Raw genomic sequence first — 18,158 nt, forward strand, 5'->3', positions numbered from 1 at the left:
TGAGATTCTCTATGCCTTCTATCTCTATCTCTATGTCAACACCAACATTACAGCTCTAACCTCTCTGATATCTCGTTCAAAGCTTTAACAACAACAACCTCCGCATTCTCCATCCCCTTCCCTCGATAAGAATACGTAAACTCCCACCCACTCGCCGCAGCAGCATGCTCCCCCCTATTATCCATCACAACAATCCCCGTCCTAGCCCCCGGATACCGAGCGATGATCCTCCGGACGGCGTCGTCAGCGGCTTCCTGGGCCGACAGCCCGCGGCGGAGACTCTCGACGGCCTGGTAGCACGGCAGCAGGCGCATCATCAGGTCGCCGTCGCCGGTGGCGCCGCAGGCGCCGGCGGTGGAGTCGACGTAGGAGCCGCTGCCCGGGATGGGGCCGTCGCCGACGCGGCCGGGGATTTTGTGGGATGCGCCGTTTGTGGTGGTGCATGCTGCCATGGAGCCGGAGGGGGAGAGGGCGAGGAGGGAGAGGGTGTCGTGGGAATGGTCGGAGGAGGAGGGGTTGGGGATGTTGTTTTGTGTGAGGGAGGTGCTGGAGGGGGAGTATGGGCCGCAGGAGGATAAGGGGTTGGGGAGGACGTTGGAGCGGTAGTTTGGCTGGCAGTTGTTTGAGCGCCATTCGTGACATGCTCGGAGTGAATTTTCTGTTGATAGACTCTCTTCCTCGAAGCCGTTTTGCAGGGCGAATTGCGTTGCTTGATCACCTGCTAGCAATGTGTGTTGCGTATAGTCGAGCACATGTCTCGCCACGCCCACGGCATCTTTGACGCGCCGCAGGTTCGCTACGGCGCCGGCATTGAGCGTCTGGCCGTCCATGATGAGTGCGTCGAGGGTGGTTTCGCAAGATTCGTCGGGGGAGCCGCCGAAGCCGACGGTGTTGTCGCATTGGTTTGTTTGGCATGCTTGGCAGCCTGCTTGGACGGCGTCGAGGGAGGTGGAGGAGGAGTTTGAGAGGGTGAGATAAGCGGCGTTTGTTGCGGCTGTGAAGGGCCCGGACCAGGTGTTTATGATGAGGGGAGGAGAGGAGAAGATTGCAGTTGTTGGGAGTGTGAGAGTGAGGATGAGAAGGGCGGTGGTGGTGATGCCTGATGAGGGGGGTTTGTGAGGAGCCATTGGTGTTGACGCGAATTATAGGCAGTTTGTAGCTAAGATGTGTAAGATGGAATGAGATAAGATAAGATGGGGATTGGAATTACAATAGAATGATTTACATGCACAGTGATGCAATGCTGTATCAATCAATGGCTGATAGTTCTCGTAAACACTCACTCACTCACTCCTTCTTTACACACATGAGGCCATCTCACATGCTACTTGCATCCCGCCGCGGAGCAGCTTCATCCCCCTCCAGCCAATAATACCTCGTTGTCCAATATTATGCATCAAAACAACCTCATCTCCGGAGCTAATGCACTTACACAGCCCGAATCCTATGCTAGAAGCGGGGATGCGATCCTACTAATTCCCCTCAAGTCCGTTCCCCCAGCTCCTCTTTCGTCCCCTTTTCTTCTTCACTTCCGTAAACTTGCTTTACTTCCAACGAGTGAATAAAAAAGCATCGTAGACACTTAGATAGAACAATTCCATAGACGCTGCGACCATTACATGCTATAAAATGGCAGCAGTGTCCTCCTTACCCGTGCTTGATCCGGACTCGGCGTCTGCTGTCCGCGGCTTCTTGCAGCGTGCCATTGCGCTTTACCATGATGTGCTCGCTTTGCATGGTGATGCTGATGGTGATGATTCCATTCTGGATGAGAGTGCCTCTTCGCCAAATCAACGCCTGGGTGCCCATGCTGCCCGGATTGGAGACTCCCTGAGCGCGCTCAAGTCCGTCTGTCATGTCGTCGCTGGTGTTGATGCGCCTCATCCATTGAGTACTCTGCCTGGCGCGTGTTACAAAATTGGACAAGATTTGATGCTGCATTTTGATAAAAGTGCCACCGCCCAGGACCATGATTCGCAGATCAAGCTTGATGATGTCTGGTCCATTCGCGACATTGCGACGCTTGGTGCTCGACTTCAGGAGCTGAGCCAGCGGTTTCATGATGATGTTGATTCTACTGTTGTGTAAGTCGCCCATACATATATACACATGTGTTGCTGTCGACATAGCATCTGATTCATTGAATTGTGCTGACAATTTTATCTAGAACTCGTCGACTGCCGGTACCCGATCTCACTCCGTTGGATCAAAAGAAAGACGAGGCCGAAGACGATAGAGATGCACCACCAAAGGAAGACGAAGAAGAATCTGACAAAGGAAAGCAAAAGATGAGGCGCATCAACATTGTGCCCGGCGACAATGTCTACATTGAAGTCCCTGTCAGACACCGACCAACGCCAGACTCCATTGTGCACGACTATATCCTCGATGTTCTCTCTTACAAAAGCATGTACTTTCGAGAGCAGGAGGTTACAAAGGCTCACAGCAAAACGTTTGAATGGGTGTTTCTACCATCATTGCCTGCTGATACTCAAGATTCGGAAAAGAAAGGCGCAGAGCATCCCTTTTCGACATGGCTTCGGGGTGATGAGCTCGGTCCTATTTATTGGATCACTGGAAAGCCTGGATCGGGAAAATCGACATTTATACGATTCCTCTTTGACCACGAAGCTACTATGGAGCGCTTGAATGCCTGGGCTGTCGACAAGCCGGTCTTGACGGCCGGATTCTTCTTCTGGACCAGCGGCTCTCGTGAGCAGCGCTCGCAGACGGGATTGCTTCGCTCTCTGCTCCATCAAATTCTTTCAGCGCACCCGGAACTCACTACGGCAGCATTTCCGCAACTGTGGAAGAAACTCAAAAAGTTATCGACAAAAGAACGAGTTGCGCTGCATTTGGATTGGTCCGTTGCGGACTTGTTGGAGGCGTTTCAGGGGGTCATGGATGAGGCTGTGCAGAGGATGAATGTTTGCTTGTTCATTGATGGCCTGGATGAGTTTGAAGGCGATCACACGGCCATTATCGACTTTTTCAAGAATTTGTGTTTGGGGGATAAGGGGAGGTCGATCAAGATTTGCCTGTCGTCGCGGCCGTGGGCGGTTTTCCAGGATGCCTTTGAGTATGCGGTGCCGAATCTGAGGCTGCAGGATCTCACGTTTGGAGACATGCATCGCTATACAAAGGACAGGTTGCGGGAGAATGTCTATATTCGGCGTCTTCTGAAGCATGAAGCCTCTGCTGGGGAGGAACTGATTCAGAACGCGGTGCAGAAAGCGGATGGAGTGTTTCTTTGGGTGAGACTTGCGCTCAACGAAATGATTCGCAAGTTTGATCAGAGCACGGGACTGGTGGGCTTGTCGGGAGTTTTGCAGGCCTTGCCGACGGAGCTCAATGAGTTGTTTCATTTGTTCTTTTTTGAAAACCAGGATGAGGATCAACTGGCTGAAGCAGCTATTGTATTCAGTCTGATGAACGCACGCGAGTTTGTGGCCGATTTCATCAATAGCGATTCTGCAAATGCACTTACAGTATGGGAGCTTGCATTCGCCCTCAGGGGCAGCGAGGACGATGAGGCTGCTATATCGGAAGATGCGAAACAGGCTTCTACAGAAATGGCCTATGATCGCTGCGGAACTACCATTCAACTTATCATGAGTCGATTTTCCGGCCTTCTCGGCGTCCATGCTAGTCGCGAACAGGGCAGTGGTCGTGGTCTGCGATTCGCTGGCAAGGGTGGCGATATGAGCGAAGCCATTGACGCAGCGGCAAGACGAGTCACTTATATCCATCGCACCGTTCGTGACTGGTTCATGGAGGAACCTGGTGTCATGACCCGTCTTGTGGAAAAGACGCCGCTCGACTTTGATCCTCACCTGCGGCTGCTGCGATCATATGTGCTTCAGATGAAGAATGCGCTCGAGGAGATTGAACATCATCGTCAGCTGGACGAATGGTGGCCTGGTATTGCACTCGCCCTGACGCATGCGAGATACGTGCGGAACGACTCACAGCATCTGCAACGGGCAATGGTGAATGAAGTGGACAGGACGATTTCCTGGTACTGGCTGAGCAAGCCCGAGGATCCATATGATCACTGGGCGAGATACGGGCTGGGACCATATCGAATCTTCAAGGTTGCTGCACCGCTATGGCAGCCGTTTCTGTGTCTAGCCACGAGATTCGGTCTCACAAGCTACGTTTGTGAGGAAGTCCTCGCTCGAAATGCCGCAGAAGACGAGATTTCGGATGAAAAGAAGGAACTCCAGACGGCAGAATCGACGCCTCTACTTGCTTATGCCACTGAGTTTCCTTGCTCCCGCAACAAGACCATCTTCCCACTGTCAGATCCTCGCCTGGTGGAATTTCTGCTCCGCAACCAGTGCCGCATCAACCCGGGCCCGAACCATGGATACACTGACTTTTGGACCAACGCGCCGCGGACGCCGTGGATCACGCTGCTGCGGCATCTGCGGGATGCGCGCCGGAGGGGATGGATCGAGTACTACGATGTTGATCCGCAGGGCACGGCGAGGTGGGCGGAGATTGTGAGGTTGTTTGTGGAGGTGGGCGGAGCGGATCGGGAGGCGGTTGTTGTTAAGGATAGCTTCGATCCTGAGATTACGGCGTTGGGAGTGTTGGAGTTGTTGGAGGGGACGTATCGGGCTGTTGAGATGAAGGAGTTGGTGGAGATGATGATGAGGTTGAGGGGGAATGATGAGTAAACGGATAGCTTGGAGAGATGACTTGTAGAGTATGTCTGGAGGAGACAGACTTGCATATTTAAAAGTTTTTGTTTGTTGGTATTTGCTGCTTTATCTTCGACATCATGTTCTAGTCATTCTCGAAACTTGTCCCTAATTCCCATGCTATGAAGGGATGATGGACACTTAAAGCTATAAAGTAGAATATATGCAATCGTCGTATAGTTAACACACTACCCCATATCTACCCCTTATTCTACAGCATAAAGTAAAGAGCTCGGAATCTCCGATCATCGCCTTACTTGCATATATCCTCCCTTATGAGGTCCATTATGGGCCGTCCAATAATAGCTCCTGATACAAGATTGCGGAGATTCAAATTCCGCGGACAAACCAGAATGGATTCAAGAACAGTAAACGAATCCCATCTGTTAGTACTCAAACGTAAATCTGCGTCTCAATTTGATATCGTAACGTCGCCTCCTGAAGAGAGTCGTGTGATTCTGCGGAGGTTTATTGGCTGTTGATCGCAAAGTTACGCCACAACTTGACGGTGCCTCCCACACTTTCACACAGCGCGCAAAAAGTTGCTCTCCATCTGAGAACTAGCATAACCAGATTGACACTAATGCCGAATCGGGGAATCTGGCACCTTTGAACGGGGGGATAATTGGATCCTTCAACGTGGGCGAAAGGAGCTAAAGAGTTGATTAATGTCAAACGCCAGGACTCGTGTACGAGTACAGCGCCAATCGTCAGTGACATGAGTGGTATTTGCTATGCAAGCAAGTGAATCAAATGATAGCATTTGTAATATGATAGCTTATTGATCATTGTGGATTCTCTCCGTGTAACCCAATCGTTTCTTTGCCCTTTGAAGTGATAGTTTTGCGAGGTCTGCTGGGGTATATGGAGAGACTCAAGCATATAAACCTTTTAAAATGCAATAGAAATTTGGCTTTTCCCTCTTCATCACCATTCACTCAATATTAACTAAATATCAGTTCAACCCCTCTATTAAGAATGTCAAAGCCATCCGTCATCATCATCGGTGCCTCTGGAAGCGTAGGACGCCCGTTGGTCGATGGGTTCCTCAGCAAGGCCGATCAGTTTTCCAAAATCGGCGTCTTGTCCTCTCCCTCATCGGCTCACAAGTTTGAAAATGAAAAGGCCCGTGGTGTTGACGTCGTTGTTGGCTCCTTTGTCGATCCCGCTTGCTACCGCGGATACGACATTGCCATTAGTCTTGCCGGAAACACCATCATGCGCCTCCAGCCGGCCATGATCGATGCTGCTGTGGCCGGTGGAGTGACTCACTTCTATCCGTCAGAGTTTGGCTCCAACACAGCCTTAGACGCGTTGAAGGACTTTCGTTACTTCCAGGACAAGCGGATGACGAGATACCACTGTGCGGCAACGGCCAAGCTGCACCCTCAGTTCAAGTATACATATATGCTGACTGCACCCTTTACTGAGTGGACCATCCTGCCATTCCATGGCGATAGAACTGCCAAAAAGGTTCTCGCCTACGGCACCAAGGATATGCCGATGGATGTAACCAGCCTGAAAGAGTATGTGCACCCCCCTTTATGGCATCTGAAGCTATGCAAGTCTGATAGGATTACCGCAGTACCGTCCGTTATACCGTGGCCTCAACCCTGCTTCCCTTCGCAGAGGGCCAGCAAAAGCGAGAGATTCGAGTCGTCGGCGAAAGAACAACTTTCCAGCGCATTATCGATACGCTCGCGGAGATCGAGGGCTGCGAAGCGAATATGAGACTGTCTACGTGCCAGTCGAAGGCGCTCTGGAGAAAATGGATGCAGCTCGAAAGGCTGAAGATGAAGAATCAGAGCTGGAATGGAGCGCAAGGGGGTGGTTGAACAGTGGCAATGCCATTGTAGATGGGCCGTATGATAACGAGAGATTGGACCCTGCTCCGGCTGAGACTGTGAAGCAGACCTTTGAGAGAATCCTTCGTAGCTAGACATGCATTGAGTGCTGCCAAAACCGTACCCGACACTCGGATGCGAGCATGCCAGAATACAAGTCATAAGAAAGATCATCATTCCTCCTCTTAGGTGTTTTTGGAAAACGAGGTTCCATCCAGATTTCTCTCTTTTTGTGCGTTGTGAATACGGCATGATGTTCAACAGCACTTAGGCCACGAGTTCGGTCGTGACATCTGGCAAGCCTTGCTTAGATTACCTGTTTGTAACAACACAAATGTCTGTCATGCTTTCAATCTTACTTCCACATCGTCTACGTGTTTTAAATAATAGTTGACATAAACATTTCCGCACCTCAAGCTTGCGGTCCAACATGCCATGTCTAAGATTAAACACCGGTAGTCTGACAAGACACCAGCAGAATACAGTGGCAGTAGACACTAGAGGAATTTCTCTATAGGATACGCACTGGCATCATATAGGCCAGGAATCAGCCAGAAAATGATACCTTGGTAGGTACCATGATAAGGATGATACAAGGTCAAGGGGGCAGTAATACTAACACCAGCGAGAAATATCAAACTGCTGACATTGTATCTTCAGCAGGATTTTAATACTCGAGCATGGGCGAGTGCCATACCATGGGTAATTCAGACTGCGCTTAATGTAGGCACTCTACTAACGACCAAGTTAATGGGATGTTTCAAGTGGTCACCAACCTAGCAAGCAATAGGTATGAGACTCGGTTCTAATTGATGCTCAAAGGGTCCCTAGAGGCTGCAGGAACGTGAGAGGAAATATCTTGAGAGAAATCTCTATGCAGAGATACCTTACTAATTTATTCTTGGCCAATTTCGTGATCTAATGTGTCATTAATAAGGCAGGAAACAACTGATATTGCCTATTTAGACTTTACTTAGGATAGGCAGTTCCTGTTGAAGTAGCGTAGCTCAAGTGACCCTTGGAATAAGAGAATATCGACACTGGGGTAGGAAGTAACCCCTTTAATTCCATCGCTCACCGTCGTTATCTTCAGAAGCTGAAAGGCCGAGAATACTATGATGTTAACAATCAAGCAGCGTGCTTTGATATCTATCCCACATGAACTACTCAAGGAGCGGGTGGGATATTTCTCCCATGCACTCGGAAATAAGTAATGCTTTGTAACAGTGAATGTGAGGTTCGACCAATCACGTTGTAATCCGTGAGTTATCATACTAATCATTTTTTCATTACTGAACATAGGAATATACCAACAAGCTAGCTGGCCTCAAACTCCGCTTCACCTCTGATGTGTCTATTCAGCGGAGATTCGCGGACTTCGGAAGTTCCGACTCAATAACGTGAACAGACTCCTCGTTAACGTTAGCTAACCAAATAATGGAATATCTCTACGCCGTCTTGACTAATAGTTGTCACAAGTATAAAATAATTAATTTGTCTTGCTTTGACAAATAATCATCGCCCACCAGACAACATAGTATTGAAGCTATAACATCAAGTATCACGGCTCTTCGAGACGGCAAGAAATCTACCTATCTACTCATTGAATTTTAAAATAATACATTGTGTTGTTTCATCATGGCACCTATCCGCGTCGGATTGATTGGACTTACGGTTGGAGATGGCAAATCGCTAGGAAACGGGGCTTGGGGCATCGCAGCTCATCTGCCGACTTACATCAACTCCCCAAACTACGAAATAGTTGCTCTTTGCAATTCTTCTGTCGATGCGGCAAAACAGTCAATCGCGTACCACAAGCTACCTGCTACTACTAAAGCCTATGGCAGCCCTGAGGACATCGCCAACGACCCAGACGTTGACCTCGTCGTCGTCTCCGTCCATGTCTCTAGGCACCATTTGCTTGCATTGCCTGCTCTGAAAGCAAAGAAACAAGCCTTTTGCGAATGGCCTCTTGGCGCTACTACAGCAGAGGCAGAGGAAATGGCCCAACTAGCCAAAGGCTTAAATGTCGTGACGGGGTTGCAATTTCGTGCAGATCCCCTAATTACGAAGGCCAAACAGTTAGTTGACAGTGGTGCAATTGGCCAGATTACGAGTACCACAGCTACGGGATGCTTCAATAACTATCCGGCCGATACCTGGAACGCAAAGGCAGATTATTTCCTCAACTTTGAAGGAGGTGCCAATGAGTATACCATTTCATTCGCTCATTGTAAGCTACTATCTGTGAATCAAAACAAAGTAGACTGTAACAACTTGCTAACGATGAAACAGTCTTGGACTCGTTTAGGTATATTGTCGGTGACTTTGCCAGCTTGCAGTCGGTTTTGGATATCCAGTATCCTACCGTCAAGCTCATTGATTTCGCAACTGGTGAAGTCACTGACCCTGCTCGTAAAAAGACGAGTCCGGATCACATATTCGTCAATGGCAAGCTGGAAAGCGGCGCGGTTGCCAGCCTTTCTTTCCGCAAGGTGACCAAGACGGTTGATGGCAAAGGCTTACGATGGTTCATCTCGGGCACCAAGGGAGAGCTGGAGATTACGATTGACGGACCCAACTTCCAGATGGATATAGCTAAGAAGCAGCTGCGCCTGGTTGACAATTCGGTTGGAGTGACACAAAACATTGACTTTATTGATGCCCAGGAGCTGGAATATGTTAAGAGCGTCCCTGCTATGGGCCAAAACACATCTAGACTCTGCGAGAAATTCGTGGCGGCTCCAACCGAAGTCGCCAATTTTGACGACGCCTTGAAACTTCACCAGCTGCTGGATAAGATTGCAGCGGCGGCTAATTACCCCTACAAGGCTTAACGAGACTCATCGTCTCTCATGGTTTCTACATGGTGTGCAGTGCGTTATGAGAGGGACTACGAGATAATATGGTATCTATACCCTTCTATTAAATGCGATAAAATATCATCTGAATTGAACTTACCGTCATTCAAAAAATCCATGTTATTTGCACCTTTTGCTTTGAGAACGTTGGCGCCCTCTTGCACATGAAACTCAGCTGAAGAGCTGAAAACATGGGCCGAGGTGAGGCGGAGGCGCAGGCAACTAGCACGAAGCTGCCTCACGATCTGCCTCATTTAGGCCGTTGTTGACTTATAGATCCCATCATGTTGTTATTTTTGTTGGGAAAGTATTCTCATATAAATTTATCAAAGAATTCTACTTTCACATGCTCATTTTTAAGATACCCACTCCCAACCTCAACGTCATCTGTAATCATAAACATGATATCACTCACCACGACTTATTGATCCAAACACACTTTTAACGAAATAAATCTCGTATAAGGATTAACATTATGGCATCCGATACTACAGACAAACCCATAATCTCCAGCGACAATAAGCTAGTCGTGAATAGCGACGTATCAGTCGAAAATAGCGACCAACCAGCTGAAAGTAGCAACGCCATAGCCGAGAGAAGCGACACAACCAATCAAGAGATCGTTGCAAATTTCTTCCATTATATCGCCCAAAAACAAGTCGATGTGGTATCGAACATCATTGCCAGTGGATTTGTCTCTCCGGATACACCAAATGATCGAGGCGAAACACCCCTCATAAAAGCTGTCAGCAATAATGACGCCGCTATGGTACGCCTTTTGGTGTCGGTTGGAGCAACAATCGATGGATACGGCTCCTATTCTCAGGATGAAGAGGGCCATCAGACAAAAGTTCAGCGTACTCCTCTCCAAGTTGCAGCTGCTGAAGGCAAGCTTGGCATTGTCAAGATACTGCGCGAGCTCGGTGCCGACGACTCACTCATCGCTCCAGATGGTGCAATGGCCCTTCGATTAGCTGCTGAAAACGGCCATCGAGAAGTGGTTGATCATCTCCCAACTCGACGTGGTGGTGCTTGGAAGAGATGGAAGGTGACGCATGAGAAACAGATGCGGCGTATTCGCCGGATCTTGGAGAAGATTGGATCGGTCTTTAAGTTTCTCTTCTGGACTGTCCCCAAATTTCTTCTCTGGACAGTTCCGAAGCATATTGTTACGACTGCTCCCAAGGCTATTTTTGTGACTATGCCAAAGGAAATTTGGCAGCGTCGACACAAGATTGGGCCTTTTGTCAAGCGGCAAATCACCAAGTTTCCTAGCCGCGTGAAGAAAGCGGCCAAACTTGCCGGCGAGGGGATGAAAGGCGCAGGGAAAGCCATCCAAAAGGTGCCGGGAAAGATATGGCAGATCCTGAAGCGGCTCCCTGGCGCTTTGTGGACAATAATATCATGGATTGGCGAAGGGCTTGGCAAGGTTGGCACCGCAGCTTTTAATATCCTGAAGCGAGTAGCCTCATTGATTCATACGACGATTCAAGCCGTGGTGGGATTCTTTCGGGCCATCACCCTGCATGATATTGCCAACGCTTTCCGGGCCATTCTCCGAGCGATATTCATCGATTTTCCAAAAGCTGCTGCATACTTTGCCACGACTTTTGGAAAGACGAGTCTTAAAGTGCTGGGGTTTGTGCTGGGCTCCTTTGGAAAGGGGATTTTCTATGCTTTTGCTCTGGTATTCTTGCTTCTTCGTTGGCTTCCTACGAAGATTTGGCAGATGCTCGTGGCCTGTGGCGTTTCGATCTGGAAGGGGGTAGAGGAGTTGTTGGTATGGATTAATCCAAAGAGGATGTAATATCAAGAGGAGAGGTGGAATTTTCCCTTCTGGTGGGATGTATGAGATTATTTGTTTATTGGCAAGGGGTTGTGGCGTTTAATATTTCTTTCTACATGCATGTACGTTAGAACAGAGGATACAGATTAGCTCAGTATTATGGCCATTTCACCGCCATAATGCTTACTGTATTATTAAAATTTGAACAATTCGAGATCGACAAATACGAGAGGAAATTTACAGGCTTCTGATAAGTGGAATGAATGTTACTTGATGGCGACATTGAAACTGGGCAACGTCTCCAACTTCAGCTCGCTCAGCAACGGCTTTGCACGGCTACGAGCGGGATTCTCGTTGCAACCCAGGTCAATTATTCCAGCAATGATTGTCCAAATAATCTGTCAGATCGTTACAAATCCATTTTAAACTGCTTGGTTGGTAATATTAGTGTCCTGGGGGATGGGATGCACCCTCCGATCTCGTTCGTTTGGGATATCTGGCGGACAAGGCCTTCTAAGCTGGTCCACTGCAGACGAGTCGTATTTTCAACATCCACACAAGAAATATCTATGAGCAGATATCATTATGATGATCAAAACCGCTTTTAAATCAAATATTAAATGGTATTATATTCGAATTCATTCATAATCCACGTAGGCGATGCGGAACTGAAGAAGTGAAATTGAAGCTGCTGATGGAAGCAACATGCATATCCGGATCCCAATCGGAGATCAATACACCGAATCATTGGTTGGCCTGCTCCATAGATTAAGATCCCTCCCCTTAGTGTCCTGATTTTCGGACTTTGACCGGGAATGCCTGTTTATTTCCTATTCGCCGACTGCTGATGGTCTCCTCCTTTGTTGGACAGAGTATATATCCCAGACGGTGGCTGATGGAATACATTAATACAATTCTTCTTCCCCTCTTTTGCATTTTTGCTGAAAAATCTGGAATTGTGACCGGTATTTGAGTCGTCTTCCTTTATCATCTCTGAGCGGGAATAAACATTGTGACCCAGATAGTCGCAAATTACGCCGAGTAACAGTCGGGAATTGGCCGACAAGATTTAAACACCAAGCGCCATGGTCGGCGATTCCTCGTCAGGTTCTTTGACCGCTTCAGAGCCACAGCAATGGCAAGATTCATCCAAAAAAGAAACTCTAGAAACCGAAGTTTTCGAAAAGGCAAATGAAAATGAAGCGGCAAGTGAAAAGATACCAGAGCATTCCAACTTCTCTCCCGTTACTAACAGACGCCCGTCAACTAGAATGATGTCGATGTCGAAGAAGCAGATAACAGCTCAACGCGATCTGGCCTGTTCAGGAGGTTATCATCAGCGCGCAAGAGGAAGCTGGAAACAGATTCTCCGCCGGTAGTAATCCCTGTCACAGACCTTGAAAAGGGCATTGTCGGATGGGACAGTCAGCACGATCCCGACATGCCACTCAACTTTTCCCGTAGCCGCAAGTGGTTCATCACAATCCTGTTATCAGCCATTACGTTTATGACGCCTTTTGCTTCGTCCATCCTTGCACCTTCGCTGGCGGCTTTGGAGAAAGATTACGGCGTGGACGATGTTACCTTGGGATCGATGCCCGTCAGCATATTTCTGCTGGGATATGCAATTGGACCTCTGTTTCTGTCGCCTTTATCCGAGATTTACGGTCGAAATGTGATACTTATAGCCGCATGCGCCTGGTTCTGCATCTGGCTCGTGGGCTGTGCGCTTGCTCCAACACTCAATACACTCATATTCTTCCGGTTCATGTCAGGTGTTGGCGGCTCAGGGTGTCAAACCATTGGCGGTGGTATTATCGGCGACATGTTTCCTGTAACTGAACGTGGAAAGGCAATGACTATCTGGATGCTGGGTCCCGTTGTAGGCCCTACCGTTGCGCCCGTCATTGGTGGCTTTGTGTCTGAGACGATCGGCTGGCGTTGGGTCAACTGGTTGTCTTTTATACCTGCTGCTATCGTGGTGGTAGCCATGATCTTCTTGAACCGTGAGACAAATCATCGAGTGTTGATTGAACGCAAAACAAAGAGGCTTCAAAAAGAGCTCAGCCAGCCCGAGCTCCGAAGTTGCTACATCGACCCGGATGCCCCCGTCCTAAGCAAGAGACAGATCTTGACGCTTGGACTGATTCGGCCACTGAAGATGCTTTTTCGCTCGCCAAACATCTTTGGGTTATCGCTGTATATTGCCTTTGCGTATGGATGCCTCTATCTCCTTTACAACACCATTCCAACCACGTTCGAGGGCAGCTATGGCTGGACTCTGGGTATCACAGGCTTGGTGTATCTTACGCTGCTTGTCGGGTATGGCATCGGCCTGCTGTCGTTTGCTCTTCTCTCTGATAGCACAGTTATTCGAATGACCGCCGCTAATGACGGCGTTTACGAGCCCGAAATGCGCCTCCCGGATTGCATTTGGTTTGCCCTCATTCTGCCCACCACCTTTTTCTGGTACGGCTGGAGCGCTGACAAGGCCGTTCACTGGATTGTGCCCATCATCGGCATTGCGCCATTTGGAATTGGCATTGTAGGAGTTTTGTTGCCCATCCAGACATATATCGTCGATGCGTACCCGCAATATGCAGCGAGTGGCCTTGCTGGATTTGCCGTCTTGAGAAATACTATAGCTGCTTTCTTGCCCTTGGCAGGGCCTCAGCTGTATAAGAGCTTGGGGGTGGGTTGGGGAAACTCTTTGCTTGGGTTTATTGCGATATTGTTGATTCCCATTCCGGTGCTGATATACAAGTACGGCAAATGGATGAGGCAACGGTTCCCCATTGAGCTGTGAGTAAATGCTGGTTTAATTGTGCGATTTGAGCGCCATTGGAGTTTTAGTTATTAGCATTTGGAAAGTTTAATTCGGATCTATCAGGTATTTCGTATAATAAACGAGATGAAGAGGTCATAGAATAGAATCATGTAAGTGGTCTCAAAAACGCGCTGGTGTAATGAGATGCGTTGAGATGTTACACCATTATCAAGCCTAGGAGCCAAATAACTCTTCCTCATGGCAGGCATTTATTGTGATAGAAGGATAAATAATGTAGAGAAATGAAAAGGAACAATAGAAAAGAGTAAAGATAAATGAAAGAGATAAAAAAGGACAAAAAAGACATAGAATTGAGAGTTGTGGTGCCAATACTTGCCTGAGTGCTACCCTGTAGCTTCATAGCAAAATTAAACGCGCCTGCGCGTCCAGTCAGCTGCTTTACGCGCTTCATACCTCGACGACCTTAAAAGTCCCGATTTGGTACAGGTACCTGCGCTACAAGCTTCGCTGATAGGCAGACCAGTATCTGTACTAGCCTGGCACGCTTAGCCACCAGCCCACCAAAGGTATCCAGGCATCTGCCACTAACAGCTCCCATTGGCACGAAACCAAGCATCGCCAAAACACCATCCAAATCCAAACATCATCGCCCCCAGCATCACCATCGCCAAAACACCAACATTCATCACCGCCTCCCGAATGCCCGCGCCTCCCCCGACATGCGCATCATCAAGCCCTCGTGGCTGAGCCACAGCGGCGAGCAGAAGGATTTCGAGGTCTACAGCTGCCACGTCTCGCCCGACGGCAAGCGAATCGCGACGGCGGGCGGCGACGGCCATGTGCGCATCTGGTCCACCGACGCCGTCTATCACGCCAACGATGGCGACTACAAGAAGCCTCGCCAGCTGTGCCACATGAGCCACCATCTGGGCACCATTCATTCCGTGCGCTTCTCGCCCAATGGCCGGTATCTGGCCAGCGGCGCCGACGACAAGCTCATCTGCGTGTATCATCTGGACAAGGGGCCGCCAGCACCGACATTTGGCACCAACGAGCCGCCGCCGGTCGAGAACTGGAAGACATATAAGCGATTGATTGGACACGAAAACGATGTGCAGGACTTGGCTTGGTCCTACGACTCCTCGCTGCTCGTGTCTGTCGGGCTCGACTCCAAGGTCGTGGTCTGGTCGGGCCACACGTTTGAGAAGCTCAAGTCGATTCCCGCGCACCAGAGCCACGTCAAGGGCATCACCTTTGACCCGGCCAACAAATTCTTCGCCACTGCCAGCGACGACCGAACCATCAAGATCTTCCGCTTCACCCCGCCCGCGCCGAATGCGACCCAGCATGACATGATTAACAATTTTGTCCTCGACGCCACCATCAGCTCCCCGTTCAAGAGCTCCCCCTTGACTACATATTTCCGACGGTGTTCTTGGTCTCCGGATGGGAATCACATTGCTGCCGCCAATGCAGTCAATGGCCCCGTTAGCTCCGTCGCTATCATCGAACGCACGAGGTGGGATAGCGAGATCAACCTGATCGGACACGAGGCGCCAACCGAGGTTTGCATGTTCTCGCCTCGACTCTTTCATACTGTGAAGCCTGGTCAGAACGGCGCGGCCAACGGCCACGGTGGCCAGCTTGTCACCGTTATTGCGTCGGCCGGTCAGGACAAGACATTGAGTATCTGGAATACCAACACTTCCCGCCCTGTTGTAATATTGCAGGACATTGCGGGCAAGTCTATTTCTGATCTGGCGTGGACACCAGATGGCCAGACCTTGTTTGCGTCTAGTTTGGACGGCAGCGTGGTTGTCGCCAAGTTTGATGAGGGCGAGCTAGGGTGGGTGGCTCAGCAGGAGGAGAATGCCAAGGCATTGCAGAAATATGGTGGCTCAAGGAAGGGCATGGGCATCGCCGAGGATGTGGATGGGTTGATGCTGGAAGAGCATGCCAAGGCCGGAGAGTCAAGGGCCGTGCAGTCTAGAATGGGTGCTCTCATGGGCGATTTCCAACCCGAGTCTGCAAAGGAGTCTACTCCAGCAAGCAAGGCCGAATCCTCTGCGTCGGTCCCGGAAAAGTCGACTGCTAATGGAGGTGCAGATTCGGACAAGGAAAAGGAGAAAGACAAAGACAAAGAGACCAGTGAAAAGCCAGAAGAGGCTGCAGACAAGACGGCCGAACGGGTTCGTGAATTAAAGTCTCGGGTTACTGTCGGAAAGGATGGGAGGAAGCGCGTGGCTCCGCTCTTGGTCTCGTCATCCGGCACAGGGCAGTCATCTCTACCCCAGAGCCAGCTTGTCGGATCAACGACGACGAAAAACACACAAAATGAGGCCCCGCAGACGATACTGGATCTTTCAAAACCCTTTGATGGACTGCCAAAGGGGGGCATTGTCGCCATGCTACTTGGAAATAAGCGCCGTGCTGCCACTACCGATCTCGACGAGGATGAGGAGCCTGCAGCTAAGCGGGTGACTGGTGGTCCAACGGCTGTTGTGACCAACGGGGCCGATGGCGTTGAGCATGCCGCGCTTGTTCCTGTCGAGCACGGCGTTATTCCCACTCCCGAATTTTTACGGCCGGCGGTGCTGAATCCGTCCATTTCCTATGCCCAGGTCCGCCTGGCTGTTCCCAAGATACGATCACATATCTTGCGGCCGCTTGAGCGAGGCGTGCTACAACCCGACGCCGCCTCGCTGGAAGACGCATCCAAGCTTCCAGAGAACATCATCCTCGAGGCCAAAAACGATATCAACCCCCGTGATCCAGCCCATGTTCTTGTTACGCAGAGAGGAGTCTTAATATGGCAGGAATTCTTGCCACGAGCTGTCATCTTGGTGACTGCCAGCAAGTACTTCTGGGCTGTGGCCTGTGAAGATGGCTCGCTACACGTTTGGACTCGTGCCGGCAGACGCCTTCTGAACCCCATCATCCTGGAATCACAGCCTGTCATCCTCGAATGCAGAGATTATTGGCTGATGACCATTACAGCCGTCGGATTGGTCCATGTCTGGGATCTCAAAACACAATCTTCTCCCCACCCTCCTGTGTCCGTGGGCCCCATACTGGATATTGCGACAGCATCACTAAATCAGCATTCTGCTACCCCTGGGCCGGGTATCACGTCCGCCCATCTGAATTCTACTGGCCATATTATCGTGACCTTGACAAATGGCGACGGCTACTTTTATGCGCGAGACATGTACACGTGGCAACGGCTGAGCGAGGCATGGTGGGCAGTGGGTTCTCAGTATTGGAACTCGAACGATTCATCCATCTCAGCCCTACAATCTACTGCTGTTGGACCCAACTCGAAGGATGACAAGGACAAAAGCAGCCAAGCTGTCACCGTATCATCAGGCATCATTCCGTTCCTTGAGCGACACACAACCAACGAGTTTCTTCTTAAGGGGAGGGCTTACGCACTGCAGCGAATCATTAAGATGGTCATGCAAAAGTCCGAGGCCGAAGGCCTGGAGAGCAGCGTCAGCATTGCCCATTTGGAGAACCGCATCGCTGGTGCCTTGCAGCTAGGGGCAAGCGACGAATTCAGATTATACCTGTTCATGTACGCCAAGCGATTGGGTGCCGAGGGTGCCAGGGGCAAGGTCGAAGAGCTTCTCAACAGCTTGCTGGGCGGTGTGCTTGAAGAGAAAGACTCGGAGAAGGCCGATGGCCGCGGCTGGTATAGTCGGGATGAGCAGCTCTGTGGATGGGATCGGAAAGAACTCTTAAAGGGAGTGGTTCTTATTCTTGGTATGTCAATCCTGGCTATCCTTTCCTTTTGGATACGAGCTAACATAACAACAGGCAAATATCGCGAGCTACAGCGCCTCACGGCCCAGTACGCGAGATTGATAGACTTGAACTTGGATGATGGCTCGGCAGATGTTGATACCATGGATGTTGAGGCGTAGACTACTTAGTTACACAGAAACAATATGTGTACACCTGCCTGTATATTAAGACGGAACCTGCTGTGTAATTGTAATAATGAATATTTTCATTAAAAGTGTCGATTCGATTAGCTCATGGATAGAGTAGCTGCAAGTTGAGTCTTTTGTCGGCTAGTGTCTATTGCTTTTACAATTGATCTCCAGCTGTGAGTGATTACCAGTTTCGTGCACAAAATGAATGCTAAATAGAGGCTTATAAGTAAACTTAATC

At 49.7% G+C, this 18,158-nt stretch overlaps 7 protein-coding genes across 7 annotated transcripts; 6 read left to right on the forward strand and 1 right to left on the reverse strand.

The window, feature by feature from the left end:
* Positions 1-47: 47 nt before the first annotated feature.
* Positions 48-1,127, reverse strand: M431DRAFT_94909 (hypothetical protein; the record flags this gene model as incomplete). The annotated part of the gene is made up of 1 exon (XM_024924629.1): positions 48-1,127. One exon carries the CDS (start codon positions 1,125-1,127, stop codon positions 48-50), a length of 1,080 nt encoding a protein of 359 aa, XP_024770555.1.
* A 410-nt stretch (positions 1,128-1,537) lies between these two features.
* Positions 1,538-4,901, forward strand: M431DRAFT_19673 (hypothetical protein). Its single transcript, XM_024913270.1, has 2 exons — positions 1,538-2,084; positions 2,168-4,901. Exons 1-2 carry the CDS (start codon positions 1,630-1,632, stop codon positions 4,680-4,682), a joined length of 2,970 nt encoding a protein of 989 aa, XP_024770556.1. The 5' UTR covers positions 1,538-1,629; the 3' UTR covers positions 4,683-4,901.
* Positions 4,902-5,684: 783 nt separating this feature from the next.
* On the forward strand, positions 5,685-6,645 carry M431DRAFT_498999 (hypothetical protein; the record flags this gene model as incomplete). The annotated part of the gene is made up of 3 exons (XM_024917750.1): positions 5,685-6,232; positions 6,292-6,364; positions 6,439-6,645. The coding sequence occupies 3 exons, from the start codon at positions 5,685-5,687 to the stop codon at positions 6,643-6,645; spliced, it is 828 nt and encodes a 275-aa protein (XP_024770557.1).
* Positions 6,646-8,188: 1,543 nt separating this feature from the next.
* On the forward strand, positions 8,189-9,387 carry M431DRAFT_8920 (hypothetical protein; the record flags this gene model as incomplete). The annotated part of the gene is made up of 2 exons (XM_024923999.1): positions 8,189-8,783; positions 8,846-9,387. The coding sequence occupies 2 exons, from the start codon at positions 8,189-8,191 to the stop codon at positions 9,385-9,387; spliced, it is 1,137 nt and encodes a 378-aa protein (XP_024770558.1).
* A 499-nt stretch (positions 9,388-9,886) lies between these two features.
* Positions 9,887-11,335, forward strand: M431DRAFT_123775 (hypothetical protein; the record flags this gene model as incomplete). The annotated part of the gene is made up of 1 exon (XM_024912206.1): positions 9,887-11,335. One exon carries the CDS (start codon positions 9,887-9,889, stop codon positions 11,216-11,218), a length of 1,332 nt encoding a protein of 443 aa, XP_024770559.1. The 3' UTR covers positions 11,219-11,335.
* An 805-nt stretch (positions 11,336-12,140) lies between these two features.
* M431DRAFT_511781 (hypothetical protein) lies at positions 12,141-14,116 on the forward strand. Its single transcript, XM_024919727.1, has 2 exons — positions 12,141-12,402; positions 12,468-14,116. The coding sequence occupies exons 1-2, from the start codon at positions 12,283-12,285 to the stop codon at positions 14,001-14,003; spliced, it is 1,656 nt and encodes a 551-aa protein (XP_024770560.1). The 5' UTR covers positions 12,141-12,282; the 3' UTR covers positions 14,004-14,116.
* Positions 14,117-14,627: 511 nt separating this feature from the next.
* M431DRAFT_19676 (hypothetical protein) lies at positions 14,628-18,091 on the forward strand. Its single transcript, XM_024913271.1, has 2 exons — positions 14,628-17,747; positions 17,802-18,091. The coding sequence occupies exons 1-2, from the start codon at positions 14,705-14,707 to the stop codon at positions 17,906-17,908; spliced, it is 3,150 nt and encodes a 1,049-aa protein (XP_024770561.1). The 5' UTR covers positions 14,628-14,704; the 3' UTR covers positions 17,909-18,091.
* Positions 18,092-18,158: the final 67 nt, after the last annotated feature.

This window comes from Trichoderma harzianum, assembly GCF_003025095.1.
Source record: "Trichoderma harzianum CBS 226.95 unplaced genomic scaffold M431scaffold_13, whole genome shotgun sequence".
Taxonomy (NCBI): domain Eukaryota; kingdom Fungi; phylum Ascomycota; class Sordariomycetes; order Hypocreales; family Hypocreaceae; genus Trichoderma; species Trichoderma harzianum.